Consider the following 25889-nt stretch of genomic DNA (forward strand, 5'->3'; position numbering starts at 1 on the left):
GAGAGGTAGAGGCCAGCCAAAGCAAGTGGAGAGAGAAGTGGGAGGGGAATGGGGAGAGAGAGGGTAAAGGGCAGGAGCAAGAGAAGAGAGCAAGAGCAAGAGAGCAAGAGCAAGAGAGCAAGAGAAAGCTCAGGTAGTCTTCAACCCAGAGATGCAGAGGTGGTTCAGCATATGCAAATCAATAAACCTGACCCACCACAGAAACAAACTGAAAGACAAAACACTACATGATCACCTCACTAGCTGCAGACAAGATCTTTGACAAAAACCAACACCCCTTCAGGATAAAAGTCCTGTGATACCGACAGAGGGAAAACATGCTTTAGGAAACCTACCTCTTGGATCTCCTGATCCATACCTGCCAGCAAGCCACACCTTACAGTTGATTTGAGGGCTAAATTTGGTGCTATTTGCTCCAGGAACCAAAACTGCTCACCAGGAGCTCAGGATGACTGACTCACAGATGCCCTCCTTCTCTGAGAGGAGTCGGGACTGCACTCCTCACTGCTAACCAGGGATCTTTTTCCCCTTCCCTATTCTGCAGTACGGTCTGGTGCTACTGTAGCTGTCCATGAGAGACTTGCCAAGCTAAAGCTGGACTACTGAGACTAGAAACCCCTTGTCTGAGAAACTTCATGCAAACCACAGCTTACCTGGAAAGTGGAAGAGATAATAGTAGCAGACTTGTTCTATGAAGCAGAAGGGGGAGCCCCTATTCCTTCAAAGGAGAGCTACTAGAACAGTCTGAAAACCACTGGACTCCACTGGGAGGTCAATGTGTATCTGGGTGAGAAGGTGAGAAGAGCAACAAAAGGCCCTTACCTAATGTGAGAGGACAGTGGAGGTGAGAAGAGGAGGTCAGATAGCAATGCCAGAATAGTATTCTGCAGATTGTTATTGATTATCAAAATTAGAGACACACTTTGTAATTCAGAAAGGACCGTTCTATTGGAAGTTGGAATAAAACTAAGGCTTGTAAATCTACTTTAAAGCTGAGATGGTTGAATGAGAATGGTCCAAATAGACTCACATATTTCAATGCTTGTTGGGAAGATTAGAGGGTCAGGTCTGTTGGGCGGTGTGTACTGGGTTAGGGATTTAAGGTTTCAAGAGCCCACACCATTCCCAGTTAGCCCTCGCTTTGCCTCCGACTCGCAGATAAAGACGTAAGTTCTGTTACTGCTCCAGCACTGTGCTGGCGTATTGCCATGCTTCCTGACACGATGACATGGACTCATCCTCTGAAACTGTGAACCCCCAGTAAACTCTTCTATAAGTTGCTTAGGTCATGGTGTTTCTTCACAGCAGAAATAACTAAGATATTTTAAAAATGTATCAGAACAGGCAATATCAACATCATTAGTTTAGGCCAAGTCTTTTAGAGAACTAATCAATCTATATCTACCTATCTATCTATCTATCTATCTATCTATCTATCTATCTATCTATCTATCTATCATCTATCATCTATCTAATCTATCTATCATCTATCTTCTATTTATTAAACGGAGTTTCTCTGTGTAGCCCTGCTGTTCTGGAACTCACTTTGTAGACCACACTGGTCTTGAACTCAGGGACCCGCCTGCGTCTGCCTCCTGAGTACTGGGATTAAATGAGCGCCACTACATCCAGCTTAAGAGTTAGCTTTAATGTGACCCGTGGTTTTCATCCGATGAAAATCATTTTCTGTGAACACTTCAACTTTAGTATTTTACTGGGCTAGGGCAATGGCTTGTTTTGTACAGTGCTTCCTGTATACGCCTAAGGACCAGAGTGTGAAGGCCCCAGACCTGTGTGGGGATCCGGGTGTGGTATAATCCCAGGCCTGGGTAGGCAGATAGGAGGAACCCGAGGGCTCACTGGCCAATGAGCCTTGCTGAACTGGGGAGCCCTAGTTTCAGGGAGAGTTACTGTCTAAAGGTACAGGGCACAGAGATGGCTCAACATTAACAGCACACACTGTTCTCGCAGTGGACTAGTGCTGCTGGTGCCTCCAAAATGAGTGCAAGGCTAGCTCCAGAGGATCTAACATTCTCTTCTGGTCTGAGGGCACACGTATTCATGTACACACACACACACCAGACACACATCAGACACACCACACACACCCACACACACACCAGACACACACACACACACACACAGAGTGGGGCATATCCTCCTTAAGACTGAGCTATTTAGACACTGTAAAAATGTTTTCAGAAAGCCGGGCATGACGACACGTGCATTTCATTCCAGCACTTGGGAAGCAGAGTCAAGTGGATCTCTGCGTTTGAGACCTCCCTGATTTATGTAGAGAGCTCCAGGACAACTAGGACTAGAGACCCCCCTTTCTTAAAAAAAAAAAAAAACAAAAAAACCCAACCCAAACCAAAAAGTTATCTGAAGCCTTTTCCTGTTGTGGTTAGAGAAAACCAAGATCTAGCATGTGAGGTCTCCTAATTTAAGACATTATTTCTTCTGCTGTCAAAAGATAACCAGTTCTTGCAGACTTCAAAGTTTTTTCTTTTGTCTCTTAGACAGAGAAATCTTTATTTTCTCCTCCACCGAGTGAGAGCGCCTGCGTCAGGCAGTGCCCGCAGTGATTTACAGTCATTGCACTACCTCCCCATCATTCTGTAACAGCAGCAACAGCACTGCGGTCTAGATTTGAGTCATCCGAGGCCCACGAACACTTCAGTTAGTTCAACAATTAGTTTCTTCATCTGTAGTTTCAAGCTTGATGACGGTTAAATGAGACTGGTTAGAAGAGGTTGGTCTCGGCATACAGAAAGTGGTGCTGTCCACTGCTCTCAAGCCTCGCCACTTAATGGGAAATACTCACGTACTCGTTTCACTACTTATGATGAGGTCGATCCAACATGTCAAACCTCATGAAAAAAAAGTGTGTAGGCAAGAGCAGACTTTGTTTCTGCAGTGCTGTGGATCAAACCCAAGACTTTGGCTGTGCTAGCAGGCACCCTGACTGAGCTATATCCACAGCTAACATGAATTAGAAACAAACACCTTTAGAATCATGACATAGAACATGCATGCCGCACCAGTACTCATACATAAGAGTGTGTTTATAGAAAGATAAACATGTGTCCTCAGGAGAAAGTTATCAAAACTGGGCATCTTTATAATAATTGCATACATCTGTATTTTAAGTTACACAACAGTTGTTCAGTATATACAATTAGGAAAACACAGCTAAGCAAACAAGAATATAGTCCCAATGCAGATAAACTGTTATGCTGTTCTGGGTTGCTACACAGAATATTTTATACATTAAAAACTGGTCATGTTAAATATGCATTTTTGTTTTTACAAAGTAATTCTGGAGTGAATACAATTCAATTATAACTTATCTTTTTCTTTTAAAGACTTGTTATGTATACAGTGTCCTGCCTGCATATATGCCTGCAGGTCAGAAAAGGGCACCAGACATCATTATAGACAGTTGTGAGCCACCATGTGGTTCTCAGGACCTCTGGAAGAGCAGCCAGTGCTCGTAACCTCTGAGCTATCTCTCCAGCCTCCGTAACTTATCTATGGATTGTCTCAGACAACAGGAGACAATACACAAATACCAGGCTGTTTGTTAAGAGAACCCACGAAAGTAAAACAACAGTCATGTTAAACTTGTCCTCATGTACACGGCACGGACCTAAGCTCTGGCTATGGGATTTGACAAGGATTTGTGACTTACTGACAAGGTTACCTGGCTTTTATGCTCAAGCCAGAGACTTGAAAGGTCACACACTTTAAAGATGTTGAGGGAAAGGTCCCTATGCTGGCCTTTTCTGTTAGTTTGACACAAACTAGTCCTTTTGGAAGAGGAACCTCAACTGAGAAAATGCCTTCATCAGGTTGGCTTGTAGGGTCTGTGGTGCATTTCCTTGATTGATGAGTAATCAATCACACTGTGGGTTGTTAGTCCTACATGCTGTAAGGAAGCAGGCTGAGCAAGCCCTGGAGAGCAAGCCAATAAGCAGCACTCGTCCATGGCCTCTGCATCAGTGACTTTCCTTAGTGATGGAGTATCACCTGAATTGTAAGCTGAAATAAATCTTTTCTTCCCCACTTGTGTTTGGTCATAGTGTTTACCATAGTAACAGAAACCCCACGACAGTCCAAATGCCTACTCTCCATGCTAGCATTCTCCCAAGACCTTTGTGTGTATGTACGTATGTTGTGTGAGTGCATATGCATACACACAACTGGACACTAAAGTCGACAGTGGCTGTCTTCCTCAGCTGCTTCCTACCTTATTTAGACAGCCTTGATTTGGCTAGCCGAACAGCTCAGGGAATTGCCTGTCTACGCCCTCAACCTTTTATGCAGGTGCTGGGGATCCAATCTCTGGTCTTCACCCTTTGCACTCTATTAATTGAGCCATTACCCTAGCTCTAAGACTGTTTTGTTTTTGTTTTTGTTTTTGAGACAGGTTTCTTAGTGTAGCCCTGGCTGTCCTGGACTTTCTTTGTAGACCAGGATGGCCTCGAACTCACAGAGGTCTACTTGCCTCTGTTTCCTGAGTGCTGGGATTAAAGGCATGCACCATCACAGTCTGGCAAAACCACTTGTAGAGCAGAAAGCACTGGAAGAGAAACTTGAGACTAGAACTGAGACTTCAGTTGTGCTCCAGTAAGACAGCTAGCCTCTAGCTGGTTTTCCCCTTGATAAAATGAAGTTATTAAGCCCAATGACTGAAAGGTTCTCTCTGGGGATGAGAGATGTTGAGAGCACTTGGAGGGGAAATAGGTTCAGCTCCTAACACTCACACTGAGTGGCTTACACCTGCCTGTAATTCCAGTTCCAGGACCTGATGCCCTCTTCTGGTCTCCATTAGTACACATACACACTGAGACTCCCACATATACACATAAATAAAATAACTCTGAAAAAGAGAAAGGGTTCTCTTTTGGTGCTAGCAACATAACTCAATCTATAACAACACCATCTCACGGCTCTTCTGAGTGGTCAAAATGAAACCATCTGATACACATACATATTTACTCTAATAACACATTTTCCCCTCCAGTAACGATGAGCAGGCCCAGGGCCTTCCACATGTTAGCTGAGCACTGCACCATTGAGCACTATTTACAGGCCCCATACTTCATTTTTACAGAACAAATTAATTCACAAAGTCTTAAAACAGGACAAAAGCAAGAGAGTCTGGTTAAATAATGTAATCTTTTTTTGCTTTTGTTTTTGTTAGGCAGGATTTCTCTGTATTTCTGGCTGCCCTGGAACTCACTATGTATACCAGGCTGGTCTCGAACTCAGAGATCTGCCCCTTCCTCTGCCTTCTGAGTGCTGAGATTAAAGATGTGTGCCACCACTGCCCAGCTTAAATAATGTAATTCTAAAGTCTCATATTCCTGAGAATTTGCTATAAAAACAGTCGCTAGTTTTCTCTCCATACGTACACATTTACCTTTTCACCACACCTTATTTATAAGTGTTAAATTATGTGAGTTTACTCTAACTATTCTAATTTTCAAAAACATGAAGGTCAGTTTTCAGAAATCATAAGCCTGTCAGAAAAACTGAACGGCATTTCATCAGTCGTCTCCACAGGCACATTACTTCTACCAAACTGGCAGTAGTGGTGGGGGGGATAGTTGGAAATGAAGGCATGTGGAGTCCGGCTGCAATGGCACCTGTCTGGTGGCATAGCACTGTCTGAGTTGCCGAGCTGAGAATGGTACACATCGTGGAAGGAGTCCTGGGAGGAATGGAAGTGCCCTGCTCCCGCTGAGGTAGAGGTGGAGCTGTGGCAAGGCTCATCAGGCATGCGACAGGCTTGGAGGCAAGTCTTCCTGCCCAGTCCTCGATGCATGTCTAACTTGGCGATAAGAGGTTTCCCGACACTCACTTCCTGCTTCTCTTCCACAGTGTCTTCTAGTCCTGAATACTGGTAGGATAAACAGACTGTGAAGATCAGATGTTCCTAAAAATGAAAAGAGGTGTATTACGTTTATTAACTGTGGAAACCGTAACGGATCACCCCCGCCCTACCCCAAAGCCCCATTCAGCTCCCTCTCTGAGGTTCCAAATCCGGGAGGCATCCTTTCCAACTCCCCCAAAGCAAAGAGGCAGGCTGTATCATTCAATTCTTATCTGTCTAATCCAATTCTAGTTCTTGCTAAAGTAAGTTGCAAACCCCGAGATTTCTTCCCATTTCTGATGCACTGTGAAAGGCGTTTTCCAGCATTTGAGGCACTGGGATCTCATCCTTCCCATAACTAGAGACAGGCTCCTTCAATGTGAAAATCCTCTGCTTTCCATGCACATTTAAGCCTAAGCTGCTGGAACACACTACTAGACAGTAACTCAGCGAGATAATGGAGGAGAGGTGAAACAGAACGTTTCTCATTTGTTAGTCGGCAAGAACTAGAAGACAGAGCAATTCCTATTTTAGCTTGCTCTATGTTTTGTAGATGCTAAAACAAAGGTATCTCATTCAAAAGTGGACTATCCACTCTGTGCTCAACTTCTCAACAGCATGGAAGACAGAGTCCCCAGGCCAGCATCAGAGGCAGAGTGGCCAAATACCACTGGGAAGACCCACTGTGGCTTAGTCACTGCTGCTCCAGTTTAATCCCTGGATGAACCACAATCAGCTTTTGTCAGCTGCTATGAACGGAGAGGCAGTAGTGACCTTTAGTTTTTGTAGGGAGCTGAGTCTCGTATAGAGGCAGTGTTTGGGGAGCTCTTTGGACACTAAGTAGCTGCCAGTTTCTTCCGGAGTCCCCTTATTGGCATGTTTTGGATCAATATCTAGGTCCTATAAAAACAAAAACAAGAACAAGTCAGTGGCTCTCAATGATGCAATCAATGGAAGTTATAACATTGTCCATTAGATAAAATGTCTTCAGAGATGCTGTTCTCTCCTGAGCACGGGCTTGAATAGGGAATCCCTTATCTAGTACTAAAGAAACATGAAAATCATTTTCTAAGGTCATATATTGCCAAAGGAATTCTAGATTCTATACCTTTTTTAAGTAGTTACATTAAAAATACTCAAGTTATTTCTAAAAGGACAGTTGCCTTTTAAACTATTCTTTGAAACACTTCGTAACCTGTTCCAGTTCCCTTTTCAGTCTTGGATTCTCTCTCTTTACTATCATTTTGAGAAGTTGCAGGGAGATTCATACCCATAGGATACTTAGAATAAATGAGCAAGATAAAAATTACCTCCTTTCTTCTTTTTAGAGCTAACCCACTAGTGAAAAGCAAGGGGTGCTCTGCTCCTCCAGAGGAAGCCTGTGGTCATCTCTGGCCCAGCACTCAAGGGAGGTCTACCCTACACACTGTAGCTATGACAGCAGGCAAGGTGGACCTGTCTAATTTGGGGGTTCCATGTTACATAATTTGCACTCACATGAAGCTATGCCCTTCATGAAGCCTTTATAAGTAATATAAGTGATATTTGTGATTTCTTTTTTTTTTTTTTTTTTTTTTTTTTTTTTTTTTTTTCAGAGCTGGGGACCGAACCCAGGGCCTTGCACTTGCTAGGCAAGTGCTCTCCCACTGAGCTAAATCCCCAACCCCTGAGATTTCTTTTTCTCTTAGTCCTTGCTTACTTCTTAATTTGTCACTCATACACAGGGGAATAAATAACTATTTATTGGTTCCTTTAAACTAGTCCAAAGCGATATCAGAATTAAATGTTTGGAAAGGACAGATTTCTGTTCTTCCTATGGCTACCATAGCTTGACAAGTCTTTTATTTGTTTTTAACATATGTATATGTATATGTACATGTACATGTATATATATATGTATACGTATATGTACGTGTGCCCAGGTGAGTGCATGTTATCACATTGATATGGGTACATCTGGAGGCCAAAGGATGCTGGATGTCCTGGAACTAGACTTACAGGTGTTGTGACCAGGCTGATGTGGGTGCTGAATGCCATTCCTCCGCTCGAGCAGGAAGTATCCTTACCTCTGAGACACCTCTGCAGCTCTAATGGTGAGTTGTATGTTCTAATAATGTCACCTAGGATGTTTGTTTATACACACATCCACACCCACACGCCCCTTGCATATATATTACACTTTTCTCACATTTGAAATTCTATTTAGAGAATATACTAAAGACATCTTTTCTGAGTGAATTAGAAATCAAGTTTAGACACTTCTAATTGGACAAACCTAAGGTGTTGTGGCAGCTACTAAACACTAAGTAGGTCAGTGTTACACGGGATAGCTTCATATGAGCACGTAAACTTCGTTCACACTTATCACTGACTTTTATGGGGTTTGTTTTCTGATTCCTTTGGCTTTTTTTTTTCCCCTGGGACAGAGTTTCTTTTTGTAGCCCTGGCTATCCTGGAATTCACTTTGTAGACCAGGCTGGCCTCAAACTCACAGAAATACACATGCCTCTGCCTCCCAAGCACTGCAATTAAAGGAGTGCACCATCACCGCTGAGCTGGACTTTTATGGTTTTTTTTTTAAAGATTTATTTCTTTGTTTTATATATAAGTATACTGTAGCTGTCTTCAGACACATCAGAAGAGGGCATCAGATCTCATTACAGATGGTTATGAGCCACCATGTGGTTGCTGGGGTTTGAACTCAGGACCTCTGGAAGAGCAGTCAGTGCTCTTAACCACTGAGCCATCTCTCCAGCCCCAACTTTTATGTTTTTAAAAGTTTATTACTTAAGTGATTTTTCCTTTGATGCTGGGGATAGAACACAGGGCCTTAACCCTGCCAGGCAAGCACTGTATCTCCAAGCTATAACTTCATTTCAAAATTTAGTCTTTAATGAGCGAAAAGTTACTACAGTATTTTAGACATAAGAAGCAAGAGACTTACAAGAGGGAAGTCAGTAACATAGGCGTCGCACATTATTATCTCAGGTGGCTTGTGGACTATACTTGTGTAGATTATCATGACATTGGAGAACTCAGCAGCGAATCCTAACTGAATATGAACACCACACTGAAACTTAAGGCACATACTCTCTGGCAGTTCTGGAAAAGAACAGTAGAAACAACTTATAAAAATATCACTTCCTGGAAACCGGGAAAGGGAATAACAATTGAAATGTAAATAAGAAATACCCAATTTAATAAAGATGGAGAAAAAATATTATAAAAAACATCACTTAAGGAGTAGCTGGTAAATTTGCAGATAGGTCATAAATATCTGTATGGGGCAGAACAGGTTAGATTCTTTGCTTAAAAATATTACATAATGTTACTATGGAAACATATACACACACACAAATAGACTAAAACTTTTTATTTACTATAATTCTTTGCCATCTGCATATATGGTTTTCCTAGTAGTAATAAAATATACGTAGACTTTTATTAATGACTTGATCTTTGTGACAAGAACGTGTGTGTGTGTGTGTGTGTGTGTGTGTGTGTGTGTGTGTGTGTGGTGTGATGATGCTGGGGATAAAGTCCAGGGTCTTGCACATTCTAGGTAAGCAATCTACGATTAAGGTAAAACCTCACACACTGACAAGAATTGTTATGAAGTGTATGTTACAAACCGACTATGATAATTTGTTAACTAGTCATTCTGCTACTCCTGAACAGCTTCAGAATTTTGGAATTTTGATATTTTTCTATTAGCCAATATTTCATAGATTTAATGGTTCAGACTTGTTGGGGATTGCTCTTTGATGGTTCTTACATATGCCATACTGTTTTTAATCGGCAGGAAATATAAATATACTTGTTTCACTAAAACATTTTTTTTCTTTTTTTTTCTTGAGACAAGGTTTCTCTTTGTAGGCCTACCTGTCCTAGAACTTGCTCTGTTGACCAGGCTGGCTTTGAGTTTACAGATATCCCCCTGCCTCTGCCTCCTGAGTGCTGGGATTAAAGGTGTGTACCATCACCACCCAGCTTACTAAAACATTTCTAAAACAGGGTTAGGTTTTTTAAAGTCTGTGTAGGATTAAAATATGAAATAAATGATTTAAGTATATCTCCCTCTGGTTTTTGAGATGGGGTGATAGGGTCTGTGTAGCCTAGACTGACCTGGAACTCCCTAACGAGACCAGGATAGCTTTTAACTTTCAATGCCCTGCCTCAGGGTCTCAAGGGCTGGGATTGCGGTGTGTACCATCACACCCATTTGGTTTGTCTTATGAAAGGCTTTGTTTATTGCTGAGTTTATTTAATTTTAATTTTGTGGTGTGGTGCTGAGACCTCCACCTCAGACTGCATGTGTGACAGGTTAACACTTCAGCTACTGAGGTATGCCCTAGCGACACCTTAATGTCTATCCTCACCACTGTAATTTTGTTTGTGTTGTTCAGATAAATGTATGTATATATACACACACACATATATGTATATATATATATTTGTGGAAAAGACAATTTTAACTGTGCAATTCTCTAATGGTGATATATTTATAGCACTTTACCTTACAGTGTGCTCTAACATTGTTAATTTGCCAAAAATTATGAGAACAAAGTATTATAAAGATTTTAAGAACAGAAGTTCAAGGAACACATTACTTTTCAACCTTCTCTACATAAGAGATTCAGAGTAGATACCTGGGGAATTTTACGGAAAATCCCAAGTCCATCCTTCAGGCAGTAACTCAAGCTTATTATTCTACACCGAAGAAAAACCACCAGAAGGGTCATTAAGCTACAGATACGATTTTCTCTTCATTTTTTTCTTGTCTTTGCCACTCCATCCACCACTTAAGTGTCATAGATAGCATGATAATAGTAGTTATGAGTGTGTTGGCTCCACAGGAGAACTTGCAGCCATCAACGACCGTATGCGACAAGGACTGCTTCTTAGACAAGCTGAGCATATGGTAGACTTGAGACCTGCCTGACTCCTGACCGTTGCATATTTAACAGTGACAGTGTGGAGAAGTCAAAGGCTTGCCTGCATCCCACAAAAATAAAAATTTAAGCTCACTTTCAGAACAGAAGAATTAAACACAATTACATAAGTTTTAGAGTTCTAGGCCAGCCTGGGCTACCTTTTTCAAAAGACAAAAACAAAAACATCAAAAAATAAAATCAGTTTTCACTAATAGTTAAATAGTAAATGAAACAATCAGGTATTTCTAGCATGAATCAATGTCATATGTATAACTGAAACATTAGTTTTGGACTTGCCTACTAGATGAACACTTGAGGGAACATCTTGCCATGTGTCCAGACTAGCTGTGAACTCATGATCTTCCTGTCTTAGCCTTCCAAGTGCTGGGATTACAGGCCCACACCACTATACCTGGGATTACAGGCCCACACCACTATACCTGGTCCCCACTCACCCCAATCTCACTGTGAAATTTAGGAGAAAACTGTTTACTTAGAATAAAAAGATTTAGGATTAAAAAGATAAGCTTACAGCTAGCTGAGCATGGAATTATCTTGAAGCTCAGCACCCAGGAATCAGAGGTAAGTATACTGTGAATTGGGGCCAGCCTGGTCTATAATCAGGCCAGGCAGGGCTACACAGAGACACTGCCTCAACAACCAAAGCAAAATAAACAAACAAACAAGAAACAGAGTGAAAAGAACATCCTCACAAGAAGCAGACTCTGGCTTACCGTGAGCCTTGGCCCACTGTAGATTGCGCACCAGAGCCTCTGCAGAGCAAGGAGCTCCCTGGATTGGATCGGTCAGTGCTCTCTTTTCAGATAAGCTGCTGCGAATCTCTAGAGCTTGTCTGCCTTTGGTAAGGTGGCATTTACCCATATCTGAAAGACAAGAAGGTGGACATGTTTTAGAGACTGATTCTTCTGTTATATCTAAAATATTTAGGCCAAGGCTAAATATTCAAGGCTAGCCTGATCTACAGAGCAAGCTCCAGGACAGCCAGATCACAGATAGAAGTCATGTCTCAAAAAAAAACAGAACAAAACCAAATTGAAACAAAGCAAGGAAGCTATGCTCTCAGTATTTTTTAGTATGTTTTTTATACCTGGGAAGATTTTTGTATACCTGTATGCACCAATTTAAACTTAAAATTTGGGGGTCTGGCGAGATGGCTCAGCAGTTAAGAGCACTGACTGCTCTTCTAGTGGTCCTGAGTTCACCCCTAGCCACCATGTGGTGGCTCGGAACCATCTGTAATGGGATCCGATGCCCTCTTCTGATGTGTCTGAAGATAGCTACAGTATACTTATATACATAAAATAAATAAATCTTAAAAAAAAAAGACTTGCTTTATTAAACTTAAAATTTATTATATTTTTGGTATGAGTAAATGATAATTTACTGATTCTACTTCTGTTTATTTTTAAGGGGGGGAGCTGGGGAAGTTCTTTTTGTTTTCTGAGGCAGGGTTTCTCTGCATAGTCCTGGTTGACCTGGAGCTTGCTCTGTCAACCAGGCTGGCCACAAACTCAGGGATTCACCTGCCTCTGCCTCATGAGTGCTGGGACTAAAGGTGTGCACTATGACTTCCCAGCCTACTTCTGTATATTATGCTATGAATTATTAATAAGTAGTAAAATTAGGAGAGATAGTGTGTATTTGTAATCTTCAATCAGTATATGTAGGGAGAACAAAGATTATGTTAAAGATTGTTATTGGTTAAAAAGGAAAGATACAAAAAGAAGTTAAAGAAGAAGACAAAGAAACAGGAAGACTTAACCAAATAAAAAAACTGGATGGCTGAAAAAGTTAAAAATTTAGGTAAGGTGGTACATTCCTGTAGTCATAGCATTAGGAAGGGAGAGACAGGAGGATTGTGAGTTCCAGGCCAGCATGGACTATGTAGGGGAGAATGCGTAAGCAAAACAAAACCATCCAATTAACCACCACCACCACCACCACCAACAACAACAACAACAACAAAGGTAAAAATGAACTAAAATTTTTAGTTTCAAGAAAAGATCACCACCTTTGCATTTAGAGGTCTGTTACTTGCTACCTCTAAAAGTTAGAGCCAAAGTAGAGTAAGATGAAATGTTTGGAAGTAAATGTTTAAGAAACAGCATACACTCAGTCAAAAGGAAGCTCATGTGGCCCTATTAACATGGTGGAAAGTGTTCTTAAGAAACAAGTGTGTGCACCCTTCATAATAGTCCCAAATAATATAAAATACCTTGGTGTGACTTTCACCAAGCAAGTGAAAGATCTGTATGATAAGAACTTCAAGCCTCTGAAGAAAGAAATTGAAGAAGACCTCAGAAGATGGAAAGATCTCCCATGCTCATGGATTGGCAGGATTAATATAGTAAAAATGGCCATTTTACCAAAAGCGATCTACAGATTCAATGCAATCCCCATCAAAATACCAATCCAATTCTTCAAAGAGTTAGACAGAACAATTTGCAAATTCATCTGGAATAACAAAAAACCCAGGATAGCTAAAACTATCCTCAACAATAAAAGGACTTCAGGGGGAATCACTATCCCTGAACTCAAGCAGTATTACAGAGCAATAGTGATAAAAACTGCATGGTATTGGTACAGAGACAGACAGATAGACCAATGGAATAGAATTGAAGACCCAGAAATGAACCCACACACCTATGGGCACTTGATTTTTGACAAAGGAGCCAAAACCATCCAATGGAAAAAAGATAGCATTTTCAGCAAATGGTGCTGGTTCAATTGGAGGTCAACATGTAGAAGAATGCAGATTGATCCATGCTTATCACCCTGTACAAAGCTTAAGTCCAAGTGGATCAAGGACCTCCACATCAAACCAGATACACTCAAACTAATAGAAGAAAAAGTGGGGAAGCATCTCTTTTTTTTTTTTTTTTTTTTTTTTTTTGGAGCTGGGGACCGAACCAGGGCCTTGCAGTTGCTAGGCAAGCGCTCTACCATTGAGCCAAATCCCCAACCCCATTACAGATGGTTGTGAGCCACCATGTGGTTGCTGGGATTTGAACTCAGGACCTCTGGAAGAACAGTCAGTGCTCTTAGCCACTGATCCATCTCTCCAGCCCATGGGAAGCATCTCGAACACATGGGCACTGGAGAAAATTTCCTGAGCAAAACACCAATGGCTTATGCTCTAAGATCAAGAATCGACAAATGGGATCTCATAAAACTGCAAAGCTTCTGTAAGGCAAAGGACACTGTTGTTAGGACAAAACGACAACCAACAGATTGGGAAAAGATCTTTACCAATCCTACAACAGATAGAGGGTTGATATCCAAAATATACAAAGAACTCAAGAAGTTAGACCGCAGGGAGACAAATAACCCTATTAAAAAAATGGGGTTCAGGGGGGACCGGGGTGGGGAAAAAAATGGGGTTCAGAGCTAAACAAAGAATTCACAGTAGAGGAATGCCGAATGGCTGAGAAACACCTAAAGAAATGTTCAACATCTTTAGTCATCAGGGAAATGCAAATCAAAACAACCCTGAGATTTCACCTCACACCAGTGAGAATGGCTAAGATCAAAAACTCAGGTGACAGCAAATGCTGGTGAGGATGTGGAGAAAGAGGAATACTCCTCCATTGTTGGTGGGATTGCAGACTGGTAAAACCATTCTGGAAATCAGTCTGGAGGTTCCTCAGAAAATTGGACATTGAACTACCTGAGGACCCAGCTATATCTCTCTTGGGCATATACCCAAAAGATGCCCCAACATATAACAAAGACACATGCTCCACTATGTTCATGGCAGCCTTATTTATAATAGCCAGAAGCTGGAAAGAACCCAGATGCCCTTCAACAGAGGAATGGATACAGAAAATGTGGTACATCTACACAATGGAATATTACTCAGCCATCAAAAACAATGACTTTATGAAATTCATAGGGGTTGGGGATTTAGCTCAATGGTAGAGCGCTTGCCTAGGAAGCGCAAGGCCCTGGGTTCAGTCCCCAGCTCCGAAAAAAAGAACCAAAAAAAAAAAAAAAAAAAAAAAAAATTCATAGGCAAATGGTTGGAACTGGAAAATATCATCCTGAGTGAGCTAACCCAATCACAGAAAAACACACATGGTATGCACTCATTGATAAGTGGCTATTAGCCCAAATGCTTGAATTACCCTAGATGCACAGAACACATGAAACTCAAGACGGATGATCAAAATGTGAATGCTTCACTCCTTCTTTAAAAGGGGAACAAGAATACCCTTGGCAGGGAATAGAGAGGCAAAGATTAAAACAGAGACAGAAGGAACACTCATTCAGAGCCTGCCCCACATGTGGCCCATACATATACAGCCACCCAATTAGACAAGATGGATGAAGCAAAGAAGTGCAGGCCGACAGGAACCGGATGTAGCTCTCTCCTGAGAGACACAGCCAGAATACAGCAAATACATAGGCAAATGCCAGTAGCAAACCACTGAACTGAGAACAGGACCCCTGTTGAAGGAATCAGAGAAAGGACTGGAAGAGCTTGAAGGGACTCGAGACCCCTATATGAACAACAATGCCAAGCAACCAGAGCTTCCAGGGACTAAGCCACTACCCAAAGACTATACATGGACTGACCCTGGACTCTGACCTCATAGGTAGCAATGAATAGCCTAGTAAGAGCACCAGTGGAAGGGGAAGCCCTTGGTCCTGCTAAGACTGAACCCCAGTGAACGTGATTGTTGGGGAGGCGGCAATGGGGGAGGATGGGGAGGGAACACCCATAAAGAAGGGGTTAGGGGAAGGGGTTAGGGGGATGTTGGCCCGGGAAAGGGAATAACATTCGAAATGTAAATAAGAAATACTCAAGTTAATAAAAAAAAAAAAGAAAGAAAAGAAACAAGTGTGTGTTAATCTTCTGATGTTAGAAACAGAAGAACAGAGCACTTTCAAAGCAAGGTGAAGTACAATAAATGAAGCAGAAATGAATGGCACACCAGCTAATGAGGAATTAGAGGAAATCAGCAAGCCAAATATAAGACTGACAAAATCTGAAGCAGATATCAAGGAAAAGAAAATAAGAAGTAGGTACAAAAAAGGAATTTTGACGAAAAGGGTCAGAAACTACAGATAATGCAGAAAGTAAAGGAGACCACTAGAGAGAACAATCTGCAACTGAATCCCATCAATTCTGAAAACTGTCCAACTCCTGGGAAAATGTAACATACTAGAGGTTGACTGTAGCAGTTAAAATTCTACACTGTTTCAAGCCAAGTACTATCCCAGTTATAGAAACTCCTCAGTCAATCAGGAATGCTCTCAACTAGGGTTCTTCAGTGAAACAGTGAAACAGGACATGCCTGTGGGGAGAATGAGGGTGGGGGAATTGGCTTAGAGACCTGTGAAGGTGGATGTTAAAACCTGCAGCACTAGCAGACAGGCCAGGGTGGACACTGCAAAGAGTTACGGTCTCATTTCTGACAGAAATCCTTATTTGGGTGACATCTTTATTCTGTTAGGCCTTCCGCCAATAGATGAGGCCCCCTCACATCACAGTCTGACTTGCTTTAACACACGTCCATCAATCTAAACCTCACCTACAATAATGTATCAACCATCTAGAAACATCCTGAATAATGTTTGATTAAATGTCTTGGCGCTGAGGTCTGCTCAGTTAACATAAAATCAAACACCATAAGCTCCAATTCATTAAAAAGCCAACAGAACATTGATACCAAAAAATCAAAACTAATAATGTGAGAAAATAAAAATACAGGCACATCTCACATTCATACAGACATGAAATGTTTTCTACTAAACATTTTAAAAAAAGATTTATTTATTTCATGTATGTGAGTACACTGTCGCTGTCTTCAGACACATCAGAAGAGGGCATTGGATCCCATTACACATGGTTGTGAGCCACCATGCGGTTGCTGGGAATTGAACTCAAGACCTCTAGAAGAGCAGTCAGTGCTCTTAACCGCTGAGCCATCTCTCCAGCCCTCTACTGAACATTTTTTATTGAACGTTTAAAACCATACTTAATATTTGCAACAAGATGTCAAATTTCTACGTAAAATGTTGGCATAGTAAATCAGGTTGTATTAAAAATGTGCCAATAAAATTCATTTGTCTAAGTTTAACATAATGAATCATGCTAGATCGGAAGGACTTTGAAGCATCATACTATCTTCTTCATGGCCGAAGAAAAAGCATTAAATATGTTCAACATTAATTCTCCAAAAATATATCAGCAAAGAAAAGAGCTTTCTTAACCTGAAAAAGAATATTAAAAACTTGCATTATCCTACATGTGCACGTTCTTTAAATCAGAAACAAGACAATACCTTCAAAAACTACCATTTGTATTCAGTGATGTCTCAGAGTTGTACCTGAGTACCACAGAATCATACAAATGTTCTTGTCAACCAATGAACAAAGCAAAAGCAACACAATCAAAACATGACAGAGGGTCGGAGAGAGGAACACTTGCTCTTGGACCCAGGTTCAGTCCCCAGCGCCTACATGGCAACTCACAACTTGGTAACTCTATGTCCATGTGCACCAGACACACATGTGGTGCACAGACATAGATTTGAACAAAGCGGTCATATATATAAAATAAGTTAAAAAACCTATGGGGAAAACAAATGAATATATTTTCCTTAAGTGGATTTATATGGTAATTAAAATATGGACAGATATTCCACATCACTAATAAGCAGGGAAAAAAACCCAAGACCACTTGAAATATTATTTATAACATCATTTGATAAGTAAAGCCAAAAGAGTCTATCAAGTGATGGAGAAAGCACGGATTCACTGTCTCTTGCACAGTGCTGGTGGGAAGTGGGTACAGATACACGGTTTACAAAACATTTTGTTATCTTTTTTTTTTTTTTTTCCCGGAGCTGGGGACCAAACCCAGAGCCTTGCGCTCGCTAGGCAAGCGCTCTACCACTGAGCTAAATCCCCAACCCCTTGTTATCTTTTTTAACTGAACAATGACTATTCATTGATAATAGGGGTGTTCTGAAAAGTTAAAAAATACAGGACTAGACTATAGACTAAAGGCTGCATGCAGCCCTATAAAAGGAGGCAATTTATTTAATATTTTGTTCCATTTGTACATAGTATACAGTTGAAATTGACAAAGCGTTTTTCCCCTTTAATAATGTATGATCTTCAAACAATTCCCACCATAAATATTTTTTAATTAATTAATCAGAAGGTAAGATGGGAAGAGCAGAAAGCTGTATTTCAAAGTTGATTTTTGAATAATTTATTATAATTATTTCTGTTCTTCACTACTGAGATAATTAGTTATAGCTATTCTAGAGTTAGTTTGACTATTCTAGAATGACCTAGAGAAGGGAGTCTCCGTGAAGGGTTAGGGGTTAGGCTGGTCTTTTGGGGGTTATAATGATTATGTTAACTGAGGCAACAAGACCCACCTAGCTGTGGGTGACATCATTCTCTGGGCAGGGATCCCTGACTGTCTCAGAGTGGAGGCAGCAAGCAGCAGAATGCACACATTAGTTAATACCCTGCTCTTCCTTTTTGATTGTGGATGAACTCTGAGTGGCTGCGTCAGGTTCTCACCACCTGACCTCCTGGTAATGGTGAACTGTAACCTGGAATTGTGAATCAGATAAGGCCTTCCTTAAATTGCCTTTGTTGGGATATTTTGTGTTACATTTAATTATTATGATTTTATTAAAATCTACTAGTTGTGTACAGTTGGCTATTACCCATGACATGAACAATTTGTCTAGCATCGAATTCTATGTTATACTCTAGTGTAATCTATTCTTGTCTGGGCAATTTTGATTATGGAGGCAGGCCCGGTCTGAAAGAACAGTAAACCTTGAGAAGTTGGTGAGAAGTTCAAATATACTCACAGCATATGGCCACTTGGTAGACATCACAGGTAAGTAAGTAGGTGGCTTTTATTAAGTTTTACATAGTTGAAATATACTTTGGGTTCTACCTCCAGCTTTAAAATATACTTCAAAGCTGCAACTAGCCAGATCATGGTGGCTCCTGGCTCTCATAACACTTGGGAGGTTGTGGAACATCAGTACAACTGCTGGTCCAGGATGGCTTAGGCTACTGCCTCCCATAAAGAAAGTTAAAACACCCAAAGAGTCTGGAGCACCGTCACAGCCCTCAGTTTGAAGATAACTGAAATAATCCAAGGGCTTAGAGTCTGAAGAAGCAGAATGTTTTTAGATAAAAGCTTAAAAAAGAGGAAACTCAGTATGTAAAAGAGACAAAAGCAGAACTTTTCTGGCTGAAGTAGGCAGGAGGAAGTCTAAAGACCTGGCAGGCTGTATTCAGTGTTAAGTTTTACCTCTGTGTGTGTGTGTGTGTGTGTGTGTGTGTGTGTGTGTGTGTGTGTGTGTGTGTGTGTTAGAGAGAGAGAGAGAGAGAGAGAGAACACAGTCAGGGCTATATAGAAACAGCATGTCTTGAAAACTAGCTAACTAAACTAACTAACTAACTAACTAACTAAAATATATTTTCTAGATTAAAAAGATTTATATATAAAGATACATAAAAATCTCAATGTATATGTCAAAAAATATGTATCATCTCTCTCTATATATCTCCTCTCTCTCTCTCTCTCTCTCTCTCTCTCTCTCTCTCTCTCTCTCTCTCTCAAATTCTCAATGCATTATATCTGAACTGTGTGTGATAACTCAGGCCTCCAATACCTGTACTCAGGAGTCTAAGGTAAGGGGACGGCTGAACATTTGAGATCAGCCTGGTCTACAGTGTGAGACATTATCTCAAAAATCAAAGACTCAAAAAACCCCAAACATAACCTGTCAACTGTGTAAGATCTGTAGAACTCCATTCTTTAGGGTTTACAAAGTTTGTATCACCTTTTTGATGTGGTTTATAAAAGGTCATTTCAAAACATACACTGCAAAGCACACTCCTTAAAAGGCTGAGACTAGGACTGGAGGGGTGGCTCAGCAGTTGGCTGCCCTGCAGAGAACCCAGGTTCAACTCCGAGAACTCACACCATCTGTCACTCCAGTGCCCTCCTGTAGCCTTCTCAGGCTCAAGGTTTGCATGTGGTGCATAGGTGGACATGCAGACTAAATAGCTACAGAAATAAACACAATTAATTAAGAATAAATAAATTGGGATAGAGAGATGGCTCAGAGGTTAAGAGCACTGACTGCTCTTCCAGAGGTCCTGAGTTCAAATCCCAGCAACCACATGGTGGCTCACAACCATCTGTAATGAGATCTGATGCCCTCTTCTGGTGTGTCTGAGGACAGCTACAGTGTGCTCATATATAATAAATAAATCTTAAAAAAAAAAGGATAAATAAATGAAAAAGACCAGGACTGTGAAGTAGAAGCCAGCCTGTGCTACACGGTGAGACCCTGTCTCAAAGAACAGAAACAAACCCAACAAATCCACAAGCCAACAAAACAAAACAAATTCAACCACACTGTAAGGTACATATTTAACAGGTACAGATTTGGTCTTGTCATGGGCAATGGCACTAGTGAACAGATGGGGAGGAGGACAAGAGGAGACGGAAGATATTATATATGAGGTCATGCATTTAAAGCAGGTAGAGATGCTCACTGGAAACCCCCCTCCTCCCCACTAGACTGGGCAGCAGCAAGGCACCAGGCTGACATAGGTAGAGCTCTGAGGACTGAATCTCATCTCACCACTGCCCATGACATTCAGCTATGACAGCAAGGAAGAGAAGAGGAGCAGCAGTGCTGGTGATTCCGAACCCACACAGTACGCACAGGAATAAACTAACCACCAATTGGGTTTCTCTCAACTGCTGGGCTTTTCTGAGTGGATTGACCTTTTAAGAATTTTACCTTCTGCAACTTCATCCAGTAACACAGTAATTTTCTTGTCTTCTAATAATCTATCTTTCAAAAATTTCATAAAAATCCCATTTGCCAATCCAGAATGCTGGATTTCAAAGGCTTCTGCTCCTTGGCACCTTAAAAACACCAAGAGAAAAAGGTGAAATAAGGCAGGCATGGAACAATAAAACCACGTGTTTACTGACAAAACTGAACACACAACAGAAGCAAAGGCAGAATGATGGCATCCAAGGCTGGGAAGTGGGGGTGGGAGGGACATTCTAGGCAAAGGGCAGAATGCTTCTTTCTCTTAGCGAGGCTAAGTAAATGGGTGTAAGGTAAACGGAACACTGACGGGCTTCATACAATCAATCTATGCTGTATACTCTGTAAGGTCCTACACCTGACAAATACATATGCTTCTAATTTGTCACTCCAATAGAAAAGAAACCAACGAAAAGAAACGCCAGCGCTTGCCAGTGGAGCACCCACGCCCACACAGCTTCTCTGTCACCTGCCCTTCAGGGCTCCCAACTGGAACTCAGCTAGAGGCAGAAGGGAAAGGTTCTAGACACCAAGATGGGAGTGCACGGCTAAAGCTCTCTATCAAGACACCAAGAAGGAAGCCCCTGCATGCTTCTGTCTCCCATCTCCAATTAAAACAAAAACATAAAGAACACTGAATAAAACCATTCTTACGTGGCATATCCAAACACGATATTGGCAGTGACTTTCAGTGCGTCCAAGATTGGAATGGTATCATCGTAGTCATTTCTATTTGTATGTGTGGGAAGGAAAAAGGGCAGATACAAGTATGAGAAATAACAGTATTCTTCAATGAAAAATACACTTCTGCTTTCGGTATATATAAAATGACAGACTCAAATCTGCCCCCACCCCACCCTCACAGGGTTTCTTTGTGCAGCCCTGGCTGTCCTGGTACTTGTAGACCAAGAAGACTTGCTCTGGACTAACAGTGCCACCACCCCATGATTCAAACTCTTTCACTTAGACAGATACATACTTACTAAAAGCAATCCAGGCTCCTGTGTTCTTAAGACAGTAAGTAGTCATCACATCTTGCCTTAATGTATCTAAAGGTAGGATCTTGCTGTGTGGTGTAGGTTAGCCTCGAACTCCTGGTCCTCCCGCTCTAAGCCTCCTGAATACTAAGATACTGTTCTACCTGGCTTTGGTGTTTTTCCAGACAGGGTCTCACTATGCATCCCTGTTGGCCTGGAACTCACTATGTAGCTCAGACTGGTTTTGAACTCACAGAAATCTGCCTGCTTCTGCTTCCCGAGTGCTAGGATTAAAGCCAGTTCGCAGTTGGCTTTTTTGCTAGTTTTTAAAATGAAGTTGTAGCTGAACTCCCCTCATTGAATTCTGACTGGTAAAGCAAGCGAAAAATAGTAAATCTGGGCGGACTAATCACTGCTCTGATCCTTGGGAACACAAAGGCAGACGAACAGATCCAAGACTTCCAAATCTCTGTCAACAATACTTCCCACTTGTAAGATAAGACAGACTGGTGACTACATGCTTTAGATCCTCAGGCATGGTTTGTTAATGCCTGGAGAGCAACTGCAGTGACTGTAGCCACATGTATATGCAATTCTAGAGAGAGTGTAACTTGTACCTTTTAGCTCCTTTTACAGAAAACAGAAAAAAAGTTAAAATAATTAGATATCCATACTGAAAATATATTTTCAACAAGTCTGCTTTCAGAAACTCACAATTCCTAGTGAATTGCCTTACACTGAATTTGTCAAGATAGAGATTAGACATTTTACCTTTTCCGACACATATCCAACAGGAACACATTCAGTCCCGTCTCCTTTTCTTGCATTAATTTCAGTATGTTTTGTACACAGAGGCAATTTTCAGACCTATACGGATTTGGAGCATCAACAGGGACCATAAAACTGTTCCCAAAGTTTTCATAACCATGCCCGGCATAATATAACAACCCTGGGGTGGGGAGAGGAAAGTGTCAGCTCTAAACGCACTTTCAACATGTACAGACACACACTGTAAATACGACCTCTTTTCTTCTGGCTGATGGAGGCTTATCTAAGAGACACACAATTATAGACATGGTCAATAATCAAATTGATCTGAACTTTAAGTTATTTTGGAAATGGTCACCATTTAAATTTAAAATAGCTCCAAGATACTGTCTGAAATACACTCTAATTTTGAGAAGACCGAGTTAACAGTGTTTTATGGAGTAGAAAAAGGTAGTGAGGACTTCTCTCCTAAGTTGCCCTCCACGAGGCCAGAGTGCAGGAAAGAACATTAGTAAACACTTGGCAGGTTAACAAGCAAACACGATTCAAGGTGCTTCACACACTTTACCACTGACAAATCAAACCCGGGGTAAGATGCCATTTCACTCTCATTAGGGTAGCTGTGACCTAAAGACAGGCAGTGACAAAGGTGAGGTGGAACTGGAATTCTCTTTTGTTTCTAGCAGTGACTTAATATGGTATGAAAACTTTGCAAAGAGTCTACAAGTTCCTCAGAAAATTAAATACAGTGTTACTGTATGTTCAGTAATTCTACTGCTGGGTATACATGTAAGAAACTAAAACTGTGTCCATACAAAATTGTTCACAAGCGCTTATAGAAATAGTACTCATGTTACCCTCAAAGTGAAAATAATTTATATAACAATGGGATGAGAAAAGCAAACTGTGCCATATTCACGTAATTAAATATTATCCAATTTAAAAAATAAAAACTTCTGATAACATGCTGTAACATGGATAAAACCAGGCACATACTCAAATAAAAGTGTAACCTTGGTTCCATAGAATCGTTCCATCAAAAAAAAAAAAAAGATTTTAAATTAAGTTTATATGTGTCTAAATGTATAGGGTTTTTTTGTTTTTGTCAATTTGACACAGAAACTAGGGTTATCTAGAAAGAGGGAATCTTAATTTAGAAAATACTTTTACCATATGATTGGACTTCAGGCAATCTGTAGGGCATTTTTAAAAAATTAATGATTGATGTGGGTGGGCCCAGTCCACTGTGAGTGGTGCCACCCCTAAGAACCCTAGTCCTGAGTTATCTAAAATGCAAACTGAGCAAGCCGTGGGAAACAAGTCAGAAGCAGTGCTCCTCCGTGGCTTCTGCTGTAGTTCTTACCCCCAGGCTCCTACCAGGAGTTTGTTACTTGACTTCCTTTTATGGTGTACTGTGGTCAGAACATGTAAATCAGACAAACCTTTCCTTCCTCAAGCTGCTTTTGGTTATGGTGTGCTATCATGGCAATTGCAAGTAAACTAAGACTGTGTGTGTGTGTGTGTAGAGGGCAGGAGTATACTCTAATGGAGTCTACACAGTGAAAATCAGCACTCTCATTAGCAGTACACACAGCAGCACGATGACCAAGATGAGCTGGATTCTCTAGTCAAGTCCAAAGTGCTGCTGAGTCCAAATCTCTAATCTAAAGATACAGGACAGTCTGAAGGCTGTTCATAGATTTTTTTGAGTATGTGTGTATGCATGTGTGGTGAGTAGACTCATGTCTATGCGTTTGTGTGCACACTTGTGTAGAGGTGTGCATGCATGAGTGTGCGTATAAATATGGAGGCCAGAAGTCGATGCTGATGTCTTCCTTGATCCCTCTCTACCTTATAGATTGAGGCAGGGTCTCTTACTCAAACTCAGAGATTACCAGTTTGCTTAGTCAGCTGGCCAGCTTGTTCTGGGGATCCCATTTCTGTCTTTTGAGAGCTAGAGATTACGGGCAGGCATTTATACGGGTGCTGAGGCCTTGTGCAGCAAACACTTTCTCCACTGAGCCAACTCTCTAGCCCATTTAATGACTACCCGAGAACAGTAACAGAAATTCTAACACTGGGTACAACAACTTAGGCCGCCTGAGTGTGTCAGGCATGAGGATAATTATTATCTTTTCCTGTAAATTACCTAACCACAAAATCCAAAGCTTAGACATGGGTCAATTTATTTTAAGGTCCAATGCTATCTGTGGAATTACATTGAACTAAATGACTGGCTCTAGGGCTGTCATATTCTGACCAAGTTTATTTAATATTCTCTTCCACAGAAGGCACAGGAAAGCCATGGGCAGTGATGAGTTTACAAAAACATTTGGTGAGATGGACAACCACACAGTTACTGTTCTCCTATTTATCTCTATAACTATGCATTTATAAGTAAACTATTTCTATCTTTGGTTTTTGCTTGTTTACATGTAACAAACTGAATTACTCATTTTTCTGTTCTACTATAAATTTTCCTTCTTTTTCAATGAGTGGGCAATAAGAGAATAACAATTTGTGTCTACACTTTTCTGTATTTAAAGTTCTTCAAGCGGACACTCCTTTTCCTTCTCCCCATCCCTAAAGGACTTGGGGATATCAGGAGAGGTAAAGGGATGCTCCAAAAGAGACATAAAAAGTCTCCCTGTGGCCAGCCCTACACCGTGAAGCCTTTACCACACTTACATTTAATGTAGATGTGTCTGAGGTTTTGGATAGTCACAATACTTCAAAATATAATGCAGCCACCCTGTTAAAGACATGAATCAGGATTTTAAGTTTTCTAGCTTTCTTAAGCTGCCCTTTGTCCAATTATTTATCAGTCTTTATTCTAGACCCCAAACTGAAACTGTGACAGTGGGGGTTATGTGTAAAGTGTGTACAGTGTCAGCCAAACTCCAGTCTTGTCCCTTAACCCATCCTTTTGTAGTTCTGGCTCTCTGCTTAATAATGAGGGCAATTAAAAGTTCAGACTTAAACACTGGGGACGTTACAATAACAACTGCAGTAAAAATAAGAGTCACAGCATATGTAACTATACACATAATCCTCATTCTTTAAACTTATCATAAATCAATACTTACTACTTTTTTTCTTATAGCTCACTGTTTCTAGTAAAGTTTTAGGCATAAATCACACAGGCATCTTAAAAACAGATAAATCATATAACATACTCAAGAAGTCTACTTCCTTTTTTAAAAAAACTTTCATTTAGTGAAGACTCATACAAGGTAAGTCCTTAAAAAACACATTTTCATAAACACAATGTATATTTTATCACAACCTTTTATATTTAAAAGAATCTATATAATACCAAACATATATGAATGTTTTGTAACCTGATTATCTATAAAGTAAAATTTCTAAACTTACTAAATGACTAAATACTGTATGGTAACTTTTACACTCAATAAAAAAGAAAAGACAGGTAAGAGTTCTCTTAAGAACAATGTCTTAATATGATAAAATAACC

The 25889-nt window shown here is 40.7% G+C and overlaps 1 protein-coding gene across 1 annotated transcript in view; it reads right to left on the minus strand.

The window, feature by feature from the left end:
• Positions 1 to 5105: 5105 nt before the first annotated feature.
• Positions 5106 to 25889, minus strand: part of Malt1 (MALT1 paracaspase) — a 51703-nt gene continuing 30919 nt past the window's right edge. The window contains exons 11-17 of the mRNA XM_032885609.1: positions 22418 to 22595; positions 21324 to 21398; positions 20634 to 20761; positions 11547 to 11696; positions 8823 to 8980; positions 6653 to 6778; positions 5106 to 5941 (exon numbers count right to left, since the gene is read on the minus strand). Of these exons, the coding sequence (XP_032741500.1) occupies positions 5504 to 5941; positions 6653 to 6778; positions 8823 to 8980; positions 11547 to 11696; positions 20634 to 20761; positions 21324 to 21398; positions 22418 to 22595 (1253 nt within the window). The 3' untranslated portion in view covers positions 5106 to 5503. The remainder of the gene's footprint in view (positions 5942 to 6652; positions 6779 to 8822; positions 8981 to 11546; positions 11697 to 20633; positions 20762 to 21323; positions 21399 to 22417; positions 22596 to 25889) is intronic.

The sequence above is a fragment of the Rattus rattus genome, chromosome 15 (genome assembly GCF_011064425.1).
Source record: "Rattus rattus isolate New Zealand chromosome 15, Rrattus_CSIRO_v1, whole genome shotgun sequence".
NCBI lineage: Eukaryota > Metazoa > Chordata > Mammalia > Rodentia > Muridae > Rattus > Rattus rattus.